Below are 19,804 nucleotides of genomic sequence, written 5' to 3' on the forward strand. Positions count from 1 at the left end.
CATGTATTCGCGCCATGTATTCATGAATATAGCAGCAAAAAGCGCCTAAAATCAGGGCAGTCCAGCTGTACGCGCATGTATTCACATGTATTCGCACTGATGTATTCATGAATACAACAGTTGTACGCGCATGTATTCACATGTATTCGCGCCATGTATTCATGAATACAGTAACGACAATCCCTTAAAAATAGGTATGTCCAGCTGTCTAAGAGAGAGGAAAAACATAAATAGCGTATTTTCATGCCTCAATGGTAGTATATACCATAAAATATTTATTTTGCTATAAAATATAAAAGGTAGCTATAGAAAATAATATTTTAAAATAATTTTGGTTTATAATTAATAGGGTGTATACCTTTGCTATAGGAGGTGAAATTTTCTATTTAATTTTTATGGATAATATGAATACCCGAAAATAGTCTCTCTACCTTTTTAAGGTAGGAGTAAGGCTGCATACACACTAGCCTTTCCAGATTTCACTTGTAAAATTACACTGAGTTTGTTGTTGTTGTTATTGTAATTTGGATACCCATATTATTCATTATTGTTCAACTTATTTTTTATCCGTATCAAATATGAGCAGATCATATATTTTATTCATTTTCATCTAATTTATTTTCGACCCGACACTCCCGTTTTGCTACTCCCACTAGTATCCGCATTAGATCCAAACTAATTTAAATTTGTGTATAGCCTGTTAAAAGAGGAAGCTAGCGCTCCCTATAGAGTGAAAAAAATATACTTTTATTTAAAGGCGGGGATCCTATCTTACCAACCACAACATTTGCTGGGAAAAGCGTTCCATTCACCAAAAGCTAACTAGCATCACCTAAGAAAAATACGCATATTTGTTAATATCTTATAATACTTCAACAAAAAATTGTCACAGAACAATCTCATTTCACTGTTTCTGTAACTTAATACAATACTTGCAGTTTTTTTCTTTACAATTTGTTCCATTATTTCGACTTCAAATAAACCCAGCTATTTGAGCTTCAAAGCTCCAAAATGCTCGCAACTTCTCAGACGAACAACAATTCATTTATCGTTCTGATGCAATGGGGGAGGAAGAAGAGGGAGAGAAAATGGAAATAGTGAAGCCTAATACATTACTTTGTATACAATTAGTAATTATATATATGAAAATATAATTAAGTGATAACCTTTTTAAAGAGGTAAATAAGTTTATAATGTATCATAAATAAATAAAAGTCTTTTATTTTATTTTCTTGTTAGCTGATCTATTGCTCTCCAATATTTAGTTCCACTATGTATTTACCGAAGCTATCCGCTTGCTTATCTCATGGATAACTAATGCCGGATTTTATGCAAGCTGTAATATGGACAAATTTTCATGATATTTGCCATGATATAATATCCATTATAATAAATTTGTGGTTCATGACATTTGCCATGACATAATATCCATTATAACAAATTTGTGGATCATGACATTTGCCATGACATAATATCCATTATTAGGCCAAGGATTTCTTGCTATAAATAGAGGAGTTTCTCCTCATTTACAAACACACCAATTCAAGAGCTTTTCACTCTTGTCTTTCTTTCTCCTCCTTTATTTCATTATAGAGTATTTTGTAAGAGAGTGAGTATTGGGAAACACTTGTGTGAACCCTTTCTTTAGAGTGATCTTGTGAGGTTATTCTCTTGGGGTATTTGGGATTAATTAGAGTATTTACTCTAATTTTGTACTCTCTTTTGTACTCTTGTTAGTGTAGTGAAATTGCTCCTCTCCCGCTTGTGGACGTAGGTCACCTTGACCGAACTACGTTAAATTTGTGTCTTCTTTATATTCTTTAATTGCCGTTATTATCACCTTCCATTGTCTTTGTTATTGTCATTATACCGTTGTTTGGCTAAATTTTGCACTACCCAGCTTCCCGATCCTAACACAAGCAATATCTTGCCTTATATATGAAACCAAACCGCCCTAAGAAAAGTTACTCGCACCGGATTGGATGTTTACACCTAATCATAAATGCATAATATATGTTTGAATATACACAATTATCATTTAATCATGATTAAGTAATATATATATTTAATTTAAAATAATCATAATTTATTAAATTTGTTTAGTATAAATATCCGGTGTGAGAGTTAATATTATACCTTTAGCTGGTCACTGCCATGAGTAAAAAGAGGGGTTAACAACTACAAATGAATTAATACCCCCTACAACGTATATACCAGTTGCATTGGTGGAAACTTCTTTACACTCTCTCTATAATTGTGTTACGTTAGGTACCATTTAATTTTTACCTTTTTCGCTCTTTTGTTCTTTTCTTTCACTTTTTTTTCTTTTCATCTCGTTCAGAATTATTGTTCACAAAATCCCTTCTCTGAATTCTTTTGGTGGCAAATGGGATGTATTTGGGCTGGTCAAGATGGGTTGCCTCATTAAATGAGTCATTATCCAACTCCGTCCAAAATTTACTTGGGTTAAGATGAGTTGTGTTAAGATGAACTAAACAGCGGGTTGTAACTCAACTCACCCAAATTGACCCAAATCTTTGCAATATTCTCAACCTTTAAGATAAACATATATAAAAATTAATTTATGTTTTGGAATAGATATTAATTCATGCCAAATGATTTCTTCCTCAATTTGGATTTAAAATTTTATTTGATAGTTCTTCATCTTATAATACTAACAAAGATCATAATAATAAAAAAGTAGTAAAACTAGACCTTCCACCCCACCCCAACCCACCTCCCACCACCCCAACCCGACCCTACCCCCAACCTACCCTAAATAGAAATATTATATAGAGTACTTTTTTTTGATGTTGTAGATATAATATTTTTTTTTTCATTTCAACAAAATGAATACTTTCTTTTTATGATGTAGAAAGTTCTTTCATTTCAATAAAATAAGTACTTTTTTTCATAATGTAGAAAATATATTTTCTTTTTCACAAAATGAGTACTTTCTTTTCATGTTGTAGAAAAAGTATTTTTTTTTGTTTCAATAAAAAGAGTACTTTCTTTTTATGATATAGAAAAAATATTTTCTTTTTCACAATATTATTTTCTTTTAACGTTGTAGATAGAATATTTTCTTTTTCATTTCGACCAAATGAAAATTTTCTTTTTATGATGTAGAAAAAGTATTTTCGTTCATTTCAATAAAATAAGTACTTTCTTTTCATGATATAGAATAAGTATTTTCTTTTTCCTAGAATAAGTACTTTCTTTTCATGTTGTAGAAAAAAAAAATTCTTTTATTTCAACAAAGAGTACTTTCTTTTCATGATGTAGAAAAAATATTTTCTTTTCTTTCAACAAAAAGAATACTTTCTTTTCATGATGTAGAAAAAGTATTTTCTTTTGTTTCAATAAAAAGAGTAATTTATTTTCATGATGTAAAAAGTATTTTCTTTTGTTTCAACAAAAAGAGTAATTTATTTTTCATGACGTAGAAAACATATTTTCTTTTTCACAAAATGAGTACTTTCTTTTCTTGTTGTAGAAAAAGTATTTTCTTTTATTTCAACAAAAAAAATATTTTCTTTTCATGTTGTAGAAAAAAAGATATCAACCAAACATGGAAAAATTAGAAAATATTTTTTAGATCATGGGTCAAGGTAGAACTCTAAGTGGGCGTTTGGACATAAGAATTGTAAAATTCCAAAAAAAAAAAAATCAAGTGAAAATGGTATTTGAAAATTAGAGTTGTGTTTGGACATGAATATAATTTTGGGTTGTTTTGAAATTTTGTGAGTGATCTGAGTGAATTTTGAAAAACAGTTTTTTGGAGTTTTTCAAATTTTCGAAAAATTTTAAAATTTATTTTCAAGTAAAAATTGAAATTTTTTTTATGGCCAAACACTGATTTCGAAAAAAGTAAAAAGTTTTCGAAAAAAATTGAAAAATTTCTTATGTCCAAATGGGATATAAGATTGAGCATTTCCATGGGGGATTTTTTCCTTCCTATACAATATTTGAAACTTATTTACTAAAATTATCCATATTTTGTATATTACCCGCCCTAAACAAGTTTTTCTTACCATTTATATACAATAAATTATTAGTATCTTAAATTAAGAGATTTAGTTACACAATTTTCCATTTTTTTTCCTCTTCTCCACTCAATTTCCCTATTCTCTGCTGGGTTGGGATCCCCTGCCGTACCCATCCGCCCATTATTTCTCAATGGAATGTTAGGATATTGCCACCTGTCAAACTAAACTTTTAATCGCTAAGATTGCTTGACATTTCAAGACTCATTTTTGTAGTACTTTAAGATCAAAGAAAAATTCCTTTCTGGAGTTCGATTGCCGTGAACAATTCGATGCCGGAAGCATAAGTGCGTAACCCAATAGTCTAACCTACTCCAAGATTCCACATTTTTTCAATAATTCTTTATTTCATCTTTGCAGAAATATACCAATTTCATATTCTAACTATAAGTGAAAGCCACTAAGCATTAGATCATAGCATCACATACGCATTACAAAATCATCACTGCTATAACTAGTAAATCTTACATTTGATCTCTCCTTTGACCATTTAGGGAAGTTTGCTCCCAAAAAAGTACAAGAAGATCAAGACAAATCTTCACAAACAGAGAAAAGAGGGGTGGGATAGAGAGCCATCGCCTAAGCTAATAATCTTCATGATTAATTCTAATATATTAGCGATGTGTTATCTTTGAAATTCATGATTTGGAATTCATTCTCTATTTTTCTTTCCTTAATAAATTAATTGAAAAAAGAATAATATATGGTACATCAACATACAAATTAAAAATAAATTTCGTACAAATTTAATACAAATTTGAATATCTACAACAACATACATAGTAAAAATAAATTTCATACAATTAATTATATATTATACAACTTATCTATAACTTTCATACATTATTTCTACCCAGTTAAATACAACTACAATATCATACAATTTAAATATAATTTTTATACAAATTCTATACAATATGTCTTTTGTATATTTTGTATCTGATTTATACATAGTAAAAATAAATTTCATACAACTAATTATATATTATACAACTTATTTACAGCTTATATACAACTTTCATACATTATTTCTACCTAGTTAAATACAACTACAATATCAAACAACTTAAATACAATTTTCATACAAATTTTATACAATATGTCTTTTGTATATTTTGTATCTGATTTGTATATAGTTTGTATGTGGTGTGTGTTTCTTCCTCTCTAAAATTCCAATCAAAACTTTCTCTCTTAATACAATTTTGACACATATCAATAACTTTATGTAAAAAGATTGTATTGATAACTTAAATACAAATTTTATACAACGATTCATATATTATACAACTATTTTTTAGCTTTCATACAATATTCAAATAAAAAATATATATAACTACAATAGAATATAATTTACATATAATTATACTACAACTTTACTACAATTTCGTAAGTATATTGTATGTCATGTGTTCTTCTTCTTCTTCTTCTTCTTCTTCGAGTTTCAATCTGAAATTCAGCCAAACAGGTCTAATATTCCCCAAACACCCTTAAAATTGAGATATAAACTCCAAACAATAATCCCAATTATTTGCAATAATACCCAATCCAAACAAATAATGATTTTTGAAAATCCAAATTCGAATTCAAAGCTTCAAAACTTTTTAATGGCTGTCAATGGTGGATAGTCAAACACCTTCAAATTTTATTGATTGACAATTTCAATTTGAACACTAATTGTGTAACATGAAAGGAAATTGCTAAGTTAAAACGATTGAAATCCATTGATGAATTCCATTAAAAACTTTATACAACAAGAAAGCATAAAAAAACAGAGAATATCAAATGAAGAAAAATTGGGGGAAAACAGAGAAGGAGAGTAGAGAGACGAAGAGAGAGAGAGAGAGAGACAGAGACAACTAGAAAGAAACGGAGAGAGAGAGAGTATGCAAGTATAAATGGATAAGGAAATAACTGATATTCCTTATTCAATTCCTAATATAAAGGGATACACATTTAAAACTTATTTGTATATAATTGGTAAATTGTATATGATCATGTAATTAAATTGAAACTTAAGTAGGGAGGGTAATAAAGTTTCAAATAGTGTATATGAAGGTAAAAATCTCTTTCCATGGGTTAATGTTGGGCATCATCATGAGTCCATTTGGGCTGATGGTTTTTGATGGGTTAACTTGGGCTAGTCCAAAACAATCCATTTGCAAATCATTCTAGCCCAAACCTATTAAAGCTTGGACGGATTGGGTGAGTCAAATATGTTTAGATTAGTTTTGCCACCCCTACTAAACTCCATCGCGGGTGTATGCTGCCGCCCCTTAAACCAGCTAAAGTTGTTTCAAAAGTTTTAGTGTCAACTTAATGTTATATTAGACTTGGCAAAGTAATACCAAGAGAATGGAGATTGGGGAGAGAGATAAATGAAAAAGATTAAAATTTGACCAGAAAAAATGGAAGCCTGCTGAAAAAAAATTGCCGGCAACATCTATTAACTGTCTCTTTGTTATGGTGACAAATGGCATTCTTCTTCAGAAGAAAAACATTGTTTGTGGGTATAAATTTGGTTTCCCCCAGCAAAATTTTCCAAGATTAAAATAAAAAAGATTATACTAGTAGTTAAAAACCTCCTGATGAAACACTTGGATAAAATAGAATTTAAAACCAGATCATTATAAAATTGTTAGTTTCTACTTTGTGCTAACCTATTCGAACACTCGGGTAGCTTTAACAATCATTAGACCAAAAAAAAACTTAGTACATCATCAGAAAGAAACATGACTTGATGTGTGACACTGTCTCGAGCTGAGGAGGTGTCATTTGACTGTTCCTTCAATTTTCTAGATTGATTTTCAGATTTGTCAATTTATTTTCTTCCTGATAATTATTTTTTGTAATTACTTTGGTTGAGGTTTAAGTAACTTAGTTGGGTTCAATGGTGTGGTTATGAAGTCAGAGAGAAGACGAATACTTAATGAGAGTGGGGATGAATGGTGAAAGAAAGGGTGTTTGTAATTTTAAGAGGAGGCCGTAAAGAAGAAGATGAGGGGGAGGGGGGATTTTCCCTTTTTCTCTTTAGTTTCAGTCTTACGTGCCTATTTCTTTAATATAATTTAATTTTTTACCCACATCAGCATAGCATTTGGGGTGATATTAATTCTATTTTGAACAAAAATAAGAGAATAAAAGGATGACGCAAAATTAGAGTGTATAATTGAGTTTTTGGGACATATTCGGGGTAACTTATATTTTCCCTAATAACATGCAATTATATTGTTGTTCGCAAAAATAAAAGACATAATCATTTAGTTGGCCTCGTTGGCAATATTCCAGTTTTGGCTAGTACAATTTGACCAAATTAAATACTCAACTTTCAAGTTTTACCTTATGTCCTCACCTATTACCGGTGGAAATTTATTGAAGGCATTAATGATACTTGAGCAAACTTATTCAAATTGTCAGTTTTGCTGGTCTCCTTTGCATTCAGTAAGATTAATATTCTTGATATCTTGTGATATGAAACAAAAGAGGCATATAAAAGGGCAATCCGGTGTACTAAGCTCCCGCTATGCGCGTGGTCCGGGAAAGAACCGGACTACAAGGGTCTATTGTACACAGTCTTACCCTGCATATTTTTGCAAGAGACTGTTTTCACGGCTCGAACCCGTGACCTCCTGGTCACATTGACAGCAACTTTACCAGTTAGGCTCCCTTCAAAAGAATCATATAACATCACATCCAAAAAAGCAAATTAATATATGTGAAAACACCCAACTTTAGTTCTGGTTAGTTACTAATCAAGTTGCTACACATACTAACAAACCAAGTCCTTGCAAATAAGTACTAAACATGAACATTACACAATATTTTACAGCCAAACCTATATAAACATATTATAGACATATGTTTATATTTAATATTTATATAAAAGACTGCTCTCTCCTTCCACTTAATTTCCCACATTCTCTAATTAATCATAAGGAGATTAGCTAGCTACAATACTTAAAAGAGTGGAATACTTAAGGTATGCCAATGATGGGGATGAAAGGGATATAATAGCTAGTTGGTGCAAGTCCCCACTCCTTTGGAACTGGTAGATCAATAGTCTTGGATGAACCAAACTTTGAGTATTTTGTGTAGAATTTTAAGGGTTTAGAGATTGTGTAGGAACTATCATCTTCTTGAGACTTGACAACTGTTGGGTCTGTGTCTTTTTTTGAAACAAATAGCTGCTTAGGACCTCCAAGAATCTTGGCATAGCAAATGTGTGCAGCTGTTGATGTTGGTGTAGTGTCAAAGGGAAGGTTTGTCTCAAAAGAGCCATCTTCTTCTGTTGTAGCCATGGCCAATGTTTTCACCTGGTTACACTTCACTGAAACCTTAATTCCTGGGCAATTTTGAAAATTGTGGGGAAAATATGATACTATAAATTAGAATGTCCAGAACTTCATTGCTTCTTTTTAATTAACTAAAAACACTACTGTTTCCGTGTTTCTTGCTCAAATAATGCAAAGAAGATTGATACCATAATTTATTTGATGGCACTAGTTAATATTGCGTCGCATAACCAGCTCCAAAATAAAGTCAATAAAGTTAGATAGCACCCTTGACCTAGTTAAAACATATTTCCTTTTTCCTTTAGAACAGCATGTATTTTGACTGAAATATGTTTTTGATAAAATATTTTTGCAGTGTTGGATTGCTTCCATTAAGTTGGAATAATGACTTCTACTCATTTATAGACGAAAATCATTCTCCTATGCAAATATCTCAACTTTTACTCTATATCGCTTCAACCAACACTTACCAGCAAAGATATAATCCCAAAAACAGATGATTTTTGAAGATAAAATATTTTCCTTCATACCAAACACAAATAAGTAAAACATTTCCCAGCACTCTTTATTAAAGGATGGAAAGATAACTTCAAACACCAATAGGCTAGGTTGCAACTCAAGTTAACTGCTCGAATAGGAAAAGAAACTAAACCTGAGAGATCAGAATGCTGGTTGCAGTCTAGGCAAGTGACAGAACCTTTCAAGACATGGCAAGAGGAAAACTGAAGGGTGGCAACAGCCAAAGTGATGAATAGTGCAAATCCAAGCTGATAAGATGATGCCATTGAAGCTTGCTAGCTAGTAGTACAAACTGTAATGGAACTTAGGATTAGTATACCTATAACAATAAAAATGAGGATGCAAAAACATTCTATAAATAGAGTAGCAAGTAGTCCATGAGAAACAGTAAATGAAAGGGTCCCCAAAGTCTGAGTTGGTAGTTGGAATCACTTATGCTGGCTAGTCTTTGGGAATTCAAACAGAACTACACTACATTTCCTCTAACTCCTTACTTTCAAATTATTGTCCATATTTGTATGTCTTTTATGGGTTTTGCACATGGTTTGAGAGACACATCTAATAAGCTTAATCACAAAAGCTTTTACCTAAACTACCGTGCCTTTATTTTATATATGTCTCTTAAACGTCTCACTTACTTAATTGTCCATTAATTGGAGTAGTACACTTAGGATGAATTTGTAAAGGAATTTTTTTTTTAACAAATGCTCCTTGTTTTTCTTAAAACGTCAAACATATATTTTAAAACATAAATAATTTACGAAGTAGGAATTGCTTTGACGATGTTAATACTCTAGTATCATGGTGAATTTGATGCCATTGAAGTTTACCAGCTAGTTCAGATTTTAAAATTTCTCGTACCGTATGTTTAAATCAAACCAATAGACGATGTATGACACGTGTTTATACATAGTCTTCTATCACTTAACCATGGTAATTTATCAATAATTTGATCTCATTAGATCACTTAACTTTAGTAAATTGAGGAAGTTTGTACTTTGTTGTATACACCCGGGACAAGTAAATTTTTAATAACCATAACATAATGTAGTCATCGCACCATATAGCAAGCACTAGGGTACATTTATCTCTAGTGGGTAAAGTTAATCCGTTTCCACTCCATAAAATAGGAGAGAGAGAGATTGTGGTGTAACGGTATTATGGGACAAAGCTTTTAGCACATTTATTGTAATTATGGCCAATATTTTGGCTAATGGAGTCCATCTCACATAAGCATAAACATCTTTGTAAAGTGTAGACTTTGTTGGCAATATTCTTTGGGACCCAAAAATATTGTATTGTGTGTTGGACATCATTTGCACAAGTTGTATCTCTTCTTTTACACCTAAGAGGCCAAGACTTTTTTGCCTATAAAAGGGAATGTCATTAGTTCATTTTAGACACACCAACAAGACTTGAGACTTCATTTCTTGTTTTTTCCTTTCCTCCTTTATTAAGAGTGTTTTGTATGAGAGTTAAGTGTTGAGAAGCACTTGTGTGAACTCTTTCTTTGGAGTGATCTTGTGAGGTTACTTTCTTAGGGTATTTGGGATTAATTAGAGTATTTACTCTAATTTTGTACTCTCGTTTGTACTCTTTTCGTATAGTGAAATTGCTCTTCTCCGCTTATGGACGTAGGTCACTTTGATCGAACCACGTTAAATTGATATCTTCTTTATCTGCTTTAATTGCGTTGTTATCAACTTTCATTGTATTTGTTATTGTCATTATACCGTTGTTTGACTAAATTTCACCCTACACGAATTTCCGATCCTAACATTTATAATTGTGCTAACTGCTAACATTTCATGAATTACTAGCTAAAATATCATAGATCGATGCATGCTTCATTATTTGTTGTTTGAAATCTCTGGCTTATGATAAACTGCAGGGTGGATAAATACCCAACCACATAGGTGGTTGTTCTTGAACCGCTTGAATTAATTGGAGGAGAGTTAGAACTTTATTTCATATCTGCAGATACGTACAATGAAATCTTGTATATACACATGGCAGTTGATCTTTCTTTCCCCATCAACAGGACGCATTTACTCCGAAGCCATACACTATTTTTCTACAAGGACGTTTATCTATACTGCCTCTCATCATCTAGAGATCAGCTCATAAATGCTTGAATAGTGGGGAATCCTAACTAGCACCGTTGAAAATCGAACCGAAATCGTTAATCGAACAGATAACTTATTGGCTTATTGACATCGGATTATCGGGTAATGGATGGTGAACGGATTGAGATTTTATAATTAACGGCTTAACGGTTTGGGGGCGGATTACTCAATTTTCTTATCGGATAAACCGTTAACCCATAATTTTTATATTTATACTTTCCTATGGATCTTGAAGTAGCAAGAACTCCTAAGACTCGATATCCATTCTAATTTATAACTTTCCCATCCAAATTTTCAATTCTATCCAGCTCATTAGGTCTATTAGGATGCGTGCACGAAGTCAGTCAATAAAACCACCCATAAAAAAGAATCCATTACAATATTATACCAATTTTTTATTTGGTCTAGCCGATAAACCGCCCGATAATCGTTAATCCGATATCAATCCGCCCGTTGTCTTATTAGATGGCTAGCAGATTACTACATTTATAATCCGATAACCGATAAGCCGAACCGTTAAGCGTAATTATCCGTCCGATAAGCACCCCTAATCCTAACCCGGGTTCACAATAACTCAATAGTGTTTGCCCGAAGTCTGTATATGTATTAAAAATTTTACTAAATATTTATTATTGTATATTACCTTGAGGTATCTGAGAACCCATAAACTTCAAATCCTAAATTCACTTGTGTCTACAAATTCCTCATGCAAATTTTTCTGCCGGGCGTCGGTCGGTTCGGTTTTTTCGATTTTCGATTTGCGATTTTTAATAACCAAAACCGAACCAAAGTATTTTCGGTACGGTTTGGTTTTATTGCGGTTTGGTGCGGCTATTTTCGGTTTTATTTTTCGATTTTTTATTTTTGATTTTATTTTCGGTGCTAATGTAACAATACGTGCCACATCCATTTATGTGGTGTTATCCTTCATCCAATTTGTTACTGTACATTAGATTCCTAATGATTCAATGAGACATTTTACTTCACTATTAACAAGTGATGCCATCTTTTGTACTGAACTAGTTTTGCATTGCCCTAGTGGTCTGCTAATTCATCTATATTTTTTGACCGTTCTAACAGTTGTATTTTATCCTATGTGGTGCTGTCAAACATGGCCAATTGGAGGAGAATCTGTAACGTATGATAATGTTTTAATTCTATATCTGGATTCTAGTATTATATGCCCCACAAATTTGGTAGCATAAGAAAAGGGTAGTTAAACTAAAGCTAGAAATTGAGAAGAGCTTCATGAGTTTCCTTATCTTCTTTTTTTTTTTTTTTTTTCTTTTAGCTAACAAGATGACTGACAAGGCAACTAACATGGGAACGAGGTCTAAGAAGGATATATCCCTTTTATGGTGAGAAACAAACACGACAAATCTGTCGAGAAAAACTAACGAAAATAGAAAAATCTAACAGGTCATTGGTAGAAGAAACTCTTAGCTTCTCCCTAAAAGATTTCCTAGTTGAATTGTTTAGATACCCTTCTTTTAAAGTGACTTGATGTGAAACAATCACTTAAACTTTTTAAAAATTAGTGACCGGAAGTTGTTTCAGAAAATTTAACAAGAAGTTGACTAGTTATCTGATTAGCTTTAGTTGTGTACTTGTCATCTAACATATTTTTAATGATAGGGGTTTTTTGGCAATGAAACCCATACCCGAATACCGAACCGAATACCAAATTTTTAAAAAATATTAACCGCAAACCGATCGAAAAATCGAATAAACCAAACCGAATAAACCAAAATTATCGGTTCGGTCGATTTTTTCGGGTTGGTCGTTATTATGCCCCTAGTTTAGATTACTTTCCACAAAGATTTGCAAGTAAATGGATGAAATCCGTACTTCAAATCTTAGTATTTTAAGAAGGGAATGACATATCATACTAGTGGTTTTAGAAGCGTTCAGTACTGCTTCTCTATAGTTTCAGAAACTTTAATTCCCTTCAAAATAAGAACATAATAATTATTCCCATCTAAAAGTACTTGTTAAAAGAAAATATTTAAATGGATTTTGGTAGTGATGGGAGAACCAAGAATTGGTTACCACTTAATTACTCAAGCAGTGGAGAGACTCTATACTCACGTTCTCTAAGATATACAAAGCACGACCAACTTATGGAGACGCAGACGTTAGTTTTCAAGGGTACGCCTTTTATTTTGGTCGGCTTCCTTTCTGCAAATAGCTTGAATAGTTAGGATTGGGGGTGACAATTTGAGCCCGAATCTATTTGACTCGCCTTACCTTCCAAAGTTGGCCATTCATTTTTTTTTTGGGGGGCAATAATCTATGAATATTACCATAATAATTGTTTACAAACTAAAGAGCATCTAGAGTCCTAGGAGAGTGCCCGGTACATATAGACCTCAGGAAGAAAAATAACTAAGAATACACATGAACTAACTACAAAAATCTATTTACAACACTTGACACCTCCTAGCTTTCCTCGATGTTGTTGGGTTCCGTGTCCTTGGCAGGCTCGACCATTAGAGAGCTGTTCATTACCAACCTCCGACTTCTTTTTTAGCTTTGGCTCGGAAGAGGTCGGCCTTTGGGCCCGTATTAGAAGGGAATCTTGGTTTTTTTAATTATAAAAGCAACCCCAAGAGTTATGTTTTATTCCCGAAGATATGTTTGATCTCCCTAGTCTAGGGACTTCTTGCAAGGGCAACACTTGACAACTCCTAGCTTTCCTCGATGTTGCTTGCATGTTGATCCTCTCTTTAAGTTCTTCATGTATCTGTTCTATACTAAATTCTGTGTTCACAATCACTTGCCCCATACTTCACTTGTGAAATTTCACTGGGTTTGATTGACAGAGAGTCACTTGCCTAAAAATGTTTCAGTTTCTAGCTTGCCATGCATGGTAGACCATGACACCAAGTATGGCTGCTGCTGCTACTTTTCTAAACTGCCTCCAATATCTGCTTCTTATCCACCGCAAACTCTCATTAATAGGCTTTGGTGGAAAGTTGATACCAGACCAATTTGTCAGTGCTCCCCTTATGGTAGTAATCCAACTACACTCTGCAAATAAGTGTTGATGTGTTTTTGGAACTCAACCCATCTTGGCCCGGCCCATCTCAGCCCATCTAAAATTAGGCTGATTTTTAGTTCAAATTGATCTACGAGTAACTTTACTAAAATATCTTTAAAATAATTCTTTTTTGTTTAAGATGTTATATATGACCATAACAAAAGAAAAAACGTATTATTTGATTATTTAAGGCTGGCAAGTGGGCCGGTCCAGGCCGGGGACCGGCCCGGGACCGCGAGCCAAACGACTAAACGGGCCAGGACCGTTTGGTCCGGTTTTAGCGGGCCTGGTCCGGTCATTTTACTAAAATATCTTTAAAATAATTCTTTTTTGTTTAAGATGTTATATATGACCATAACAAAAGAAAAAACGTATTATTTGATTATTTAAGGCTGGCAAGTGGGCCGGTCCAGGCCGGGGACCGGCCCGGGACCGCGAGCCAAACGACTAAACGGGCCAGGACCGTTTGGTCCGGTCTCGTGGGGCCGGGCCTATGATTTGGGCCTGTATGCCCGGGACCGGTCCGGTCCCTTAGCGTTTTTTTTAATTTTTTTTTTAAAAAAAAAACGTTAGGCTGTCAAAAATAGCCGTTGGCTATTTATGAATATATATATATATATATATATATATAAGCTTATATTTATACTATACTATAGTCTATACTATATATACATCTTAAGATATACTATATATACATCTTAAGATATACTATATATACTATACTATATATACATCTTAAGATATACTATATATACTATACTATACTATATATACATAGTATACTAGATATACTAGATATATATATAGTAGATATACATGTATATATAGTATATCTTAAGATGTATATATAGTATATAAATCAAATATAGCTTATATATAATAAAATGTATATATATATTATAGTATAGTATAGTATACATATAAGCTTATATATATATATGTATATCGAATATAGCTTATATATCTTAAGTTGTATATATAGTATATACTATACTATACTATAATATATATACATCTTACTATATATATTATATATATCTTAAGATGTATACTATCGAATATGACTTATATACTATGTATATATAGTATAGTGTGTGTATATATAAGATGTATACAGACAGTAAATTTCTTTTAACCTCTTCCAAGTAACTGTTAATCTTATATATATATATGTATATCGAATATATCGAATATAGCTTATATATCTTAAGTTGTATATATAGTATATACTATACTATACTATAATATATATACATCTTACTATATATATTATATATATCTTAAGATGTATACTATCGAATATGACTTATATACTATGTATATATAGTATAGTGTGTGTATATATATATATATATATGTATATCGAATATATCGAATATAGCTTATATATCTTAAGTTGTATATATAGTATATACTATACTATACTATAATATATATACATCTTACTATATATATTATATATATCTTAAGATGTATACTATCGAATATGACTTATATACTATGTATATATAGTATAGTGTGTGTATATATAAGATGTATATATAGTATAGTGTGTGTATATATATATATTACTATTTTTTTTCTCTAACTATAGTATAGTATAGTATACATATAAGCTTATATATATATATATATATATATGTATATCGAATATATCGAATATAGCTTATATATCTTAAGTTGTATATATAGTATATACTATACTATACTATAATATATATACATCTTACTATATATATTATATATATCTTAAGATGTATACTATCGAATATGACTTATATACTATGTATATATAGTATAGTGTGTGTATATATAAGATGTATATATAGTATAGTGTGTGTGTGTGATATATATATATATATATATATATATATATATATATATATATATATATATATATATATATATCTTAAGATGTATATATAGTATATCTTAAGATGTATACTATCGAATATGACTTATATACTATGTATATATAGTATAGTGTGTGTATATATAAGATGTATATATAGTATAGTGTGTGTGTGTGTGTGTATATATATATATCTTAAGATGTATATATATATATATATAGTATATAAATCGAATATAACTTATATATCTTAAGATGTATATATAGTATAGTATATCGAATATACTATGTATATATAGTATAGTGTGTATATATACACACTATATTATATATACATAGTTTATAAGTCATATTCGATAGTATACATCTTAAGATATACTATATATACATCTTACTATATATATATATATATATAGCTTATATATCTTAAGATGTATATATATCTTAAGATCTACTATACTATACTATATATATATAGTATATCTTAAGATGTATATATAGTATATTTTAAGATGTATACTATGTATATATAATATAGTATATATATATTTTAAGATGCATATATAGTATATAAATCGAATATAGCTTATATATCTTTATTACTATTTTTTTTCTCTAACTTCTATAAATAAAAAAAAATAAAAATACAAAGTTTCTGTTGGGCCCGTTTGGGCCGTTTAGGCCCGGGACCGGCCCACTAAACTCGGGACCGTTAATTCGTGGTCCCGGTCCCGAGCCGATTCCAGCAATAAGCCCGCGAAGCCCGGGACCGTTTAGGACCGGACCGGCCCACTTAGGACCGGGCCCGGCCCACTTGCCACCCCTATGATTATTAAACAATTTATAAGAAAATAACACGCATTAATTAAAGTTTGATAAGAGTTTGGTGGACTATGACCCAACTTTTAACCCATCTTGATCCAGCACATTTCAGTCCAAGTAACTTTTAGACGGGTCAATTGACTCAGTCCATTTTAACCAACCCAAAATAAGTCTAATCCGCCCATCAATACCCTTAGTTTGGATGTACAATACTAAGATTCACCGTGTAAGAAATTTTGTTCTGTAAAAAGAAAAAAGAAAAGAAAATTGTCATCAGATCCTGCTTTCGTTTCTGATACTGATACTAATATTGTCTCCTTTTTGTCATTTTGTCTTTTTATTTTTTTGAGCCGAGGGTCTTTCGGAAACAGCCTCTCTACTCCTTCGGGGTAGGGGTAAGGTCTGCGTACACACTACCCTCCCCAAATCCCATTAGTAGGATTTTACTGGGTTGTTGTTGTTGTTGTTGTTGCTTGGAAGGTGTCCATTAATCAAATAAAGCCTCAGTGATCTCTTTTCATCTTTCCTTTCCTTTCCAGTCCAGGCGTCCTACCGATCCCAAAGTGTGCGCCTTTCACGCGAATCTTGAGGCAACTTCACTGCACCTTGCACCAGGATGCCCCAAGGAGCACCTTAAACTCGCCTTTCAATACTTTGCTTTTAACATGCTTTCAAATTACATATATTCTCTGTATGCAAAAATGATTGAATCATTTTCATTAGAAGGTTTAAATTTGACACCAAAGATGAAGTATGTCACATAGTTAGGACTGAAGTAGTAGCATGTTTCTTGAGCTCTCTAGTTTCTCTAGCCTCAAGAGCTTAACTTATTGTAACTTCATTGGCAAGTTCGCTCACGCTCATTCCATTATGCTCAAGAGCAGTACTTAGCTTGAGAAACACACAGCAAGAATACTTGCCGTTGCAAAAGTTTGAGATGGAATCTTCACAGGCAAGGAGATGCCACGGATCTGATGATATTTCTGTCGACAGACTGCTACTAGTAGTGCAAAGCAGAAGTTGTAGTACCTAAAGGATGTCTATACAGTGGAAGGAAGAAGAACTATACCAGTTATCATGTTTTTCTCCTAAGGATCGGATCTTGATATATCAAAGAAACTTTCAGTCTTTTTCAACAAAAAAACAGTAATAATGGGTTGAGTCCAAAATCAAGAAACAAAGCAGATATAGACACAGTCTCTCCTCTCTACCTGTTGGTTTCTAGAATGGGAACAGTGTCTCAGCAACAAAACTGCCCATCCCTCTTTATAACATAGATAAACCTTACACAATAAGAAGCTGTAAGTTGGTAGACAGGGGGTTCACAAAATAAGGCTAGTTTTCAAATTATTCATGAGACCAGCACTTTAACTGTACACAACGGGAGAAATTGAGAAATACACACACACCTTAAAGTAACGGTTATTGAAGAGAAAATATTAGGCAATTTGCCTTTTCGCAACTCAGACAGCCAGCATGCTTTCCAGCTCTCAATAGTTCAAACAGGCAAGACTCTCCATTTAATGCTGGCAGTTCACTTTTAGTTAAACATAGAAGTAGAGGTTGTCGTTTTGAAGCAGCCGCAAATGCTAGGGGTGCTTTTTTTTTTCTTTCTATCCAGTTTATCTATATAAGTTGCTCGATTCGCCTTCATCTTTAATAATGCACTAAAATTGGGCTAATATCTTAGAGGAAAAGCATCAAGCTTTTTTTCCCCATAAGTCAAGCTCATTTTAATTGATAACACGCCACGATGGTGTCAAAAGATGACAATGAAAATTACTAAAGCAGAATAATTTCTAATCATAGCTTATCAATTCACCCCTACAAAATTCAAAATTTTATAATCGCACACAAATTGAGAAAGAAACCTAACAATTATCTCAAATTTATTAAAAAGTCAGTCAAGAAAACCTGTCTTCCGCCAAATGGCATTTCGGACCTGCCTCAAATCCCTCCCTTTCAACTTCCTCCCAGCTCCCTCAAGCACAGAGGATGCCAAAATCGGCGTCTGCCTCGAAGCAACAAGTTCATGTGGCGGTAACATCTCGCAATTATCCACGTCGTCGTCGTCATCATCATCATCATCATCGTCAACGTCGTCGAAATGACGGCCTCTTTGCCCTCCTACTGCCGAAATTACAGGCACATTCACCGGTGCGGACTGGAGATATTTAACCCGATCCACCGATGGCGGCCGTTTAGGTATTGTAGGAATCAAACGAGCCGACGATGTGGAGGAAGACGAGGAGGATGACGAGACAGAGAGCAAAGCAGGCGCGTGGGACTCAGACTCCGGCAGCGCGGCTAGGATACCGAAATGTTTCTGGTGAGAGCGATGGTTAGGGGAACGATGGTGATTAGTATTGGGGCTCGTTGAGGTTGAAGGAATAGAGTGGTGAATAGCGTCAGAAGACACGTCGAAGATGTCGTGCTCGCTGAGCTCATCTCCAGCGGCGGAAGTGGAAGGGGAAGTGGAGGTGGAGGTAGAGGGTTGGGATAGTGAGTGAGCGGTGGAGAAAATGCCGAGGAGCCGATCGGAATACGGTGGTTTCCGAAGGTACCGGTAATTATTGGCTCCGCCGCGGCGGCCTGAATCCATGGATAAAAGGAGGACACGAAATAGGGTAAGGGAAAACGGGAAAACGGAAACGGAAGTAGTGGAGCTGCTTTTAGTTGTTGGGAATGAAGTGGAGGAAAAGGTCTCTTTGCACTGAAAATAATGAATACGTGACCGTTTACAATGCATCTTTATATGCTTTTGTCACATAGTTTATATTTTATTATGTCACTTTAATATATGATTTTATAGAATTAGGGTAAATTATAGTACTAAATAGTAAATATTAATATGATTTAATTGCAGATTCATCTGTTATATATCATATCATAAGTTTAACCCCCTTGAATAATATTTCTAATTTACAAAGGTATCAAGTATTTAATTTTGAAAAACATGAGGTATAAATGTAATATTGAAATAGAATAACTAAATAACAAATTAAAATTATAAACAAAAAGTTCTTATGTATTAATTTTAAGAAAGAAGAATACACTTATTTGCTAGAAACTTTTTTTTACACTTCTGTTTAGATGAGAAATAATTTTTT

At 32.7% G+C, this 19,804-nt stretch overlaps 2 protein-coding genes across 2 annotated transcripts; both read right to left on the reverse strand.

The window, feature by feature from the left end:
- Positions 1–7,816: 7,816 nt before the first annotated feature.
- Positions 7,817–9,195, reverse strand: LOC107802056 (uncharacterized). Its single transcript, XM_016625495.2, has 2 exons — positions 8,988–9,195; positions 7,817–8,385 (listed from the first exon to the last, which is right to left on the reverse strand). Exons 1-2 carry the CDS (start codon positions 9,118–9,120, stop codon positions 8,018–8,020), a joined length of 501 nt encoding a protein of 166 aa, XP_016480981.1. The 5' UTR covers positions 9,121–9,195; the 3' UTR covers positions 7,817–8,017.
- Positions 9,196–16,566: 7,371 nt separating this feature from the next.
- LOC107802055 (protein S40-7-like) lies at positions 16,567–19,427 on the reverse strand. Its single transcript, XM_016625494.2, has 2 exons — positions 18,609–19,427; positions 16,567–17,383 (listed from the first exon to the last, which is right to left on the reverse strand). Exons 1-2 carry the CDS (start codon positions 19,294–19,296, stop codon positions 17,355–17,357), a joined length of 717 nt encoding a protein of 238 aa, XP_016480980.1. The 5' UTR covers positions 19,297–19,427; the 3' UTR covers positions 16,567–17,354.
- Between the last annotated feature and the right edge of the window lie 377 nt (positions 19,428–19,804).

Source organism: Nicotiana tabacum, chromosome 22 (assembly GCF_000715075.1).
Source record: "Nicotiana tabacum cultivar K326 chromosome 22, ASM71507v2, whole genome shotgun sequence".
NCBI lineage: Eukaryota > Viridiplantae > Streptophyta > Magnoliopsida > Solanales > Solanaceae > Nicotiana > Nicotiana tabacum.

Coding starts and splice junctions, on each gene's coding strand:
- LOC107802056 (XM_016625495.2), bottom strand. CDS start 9,120: ATGGCATCATCTTATCAGCTTGGATTTGCACTATTCATCACTTTGGCT. Junction 8,386..8,987: donor CCAGCATTCTGATCTCTCAG/GTTTAGTTTCTT, acceptor AAAATTGCCCAG/GAATTAAGGTTTCAGTGAAG.
- LOC107802055 (XM_016625494.2), bottom strand. CDS start 19,296: ATGGATTCAGGCCGCCGCGGCGGAGCCAATAATTACCGGTACCTTCGG. Junction 17,384..18,608: donor TGCCATTTGGCGGAAGACAG/GTTTTCTTGACT, acceptor TTTTGCATACAG/AGAATATATGTAATTTGAAA.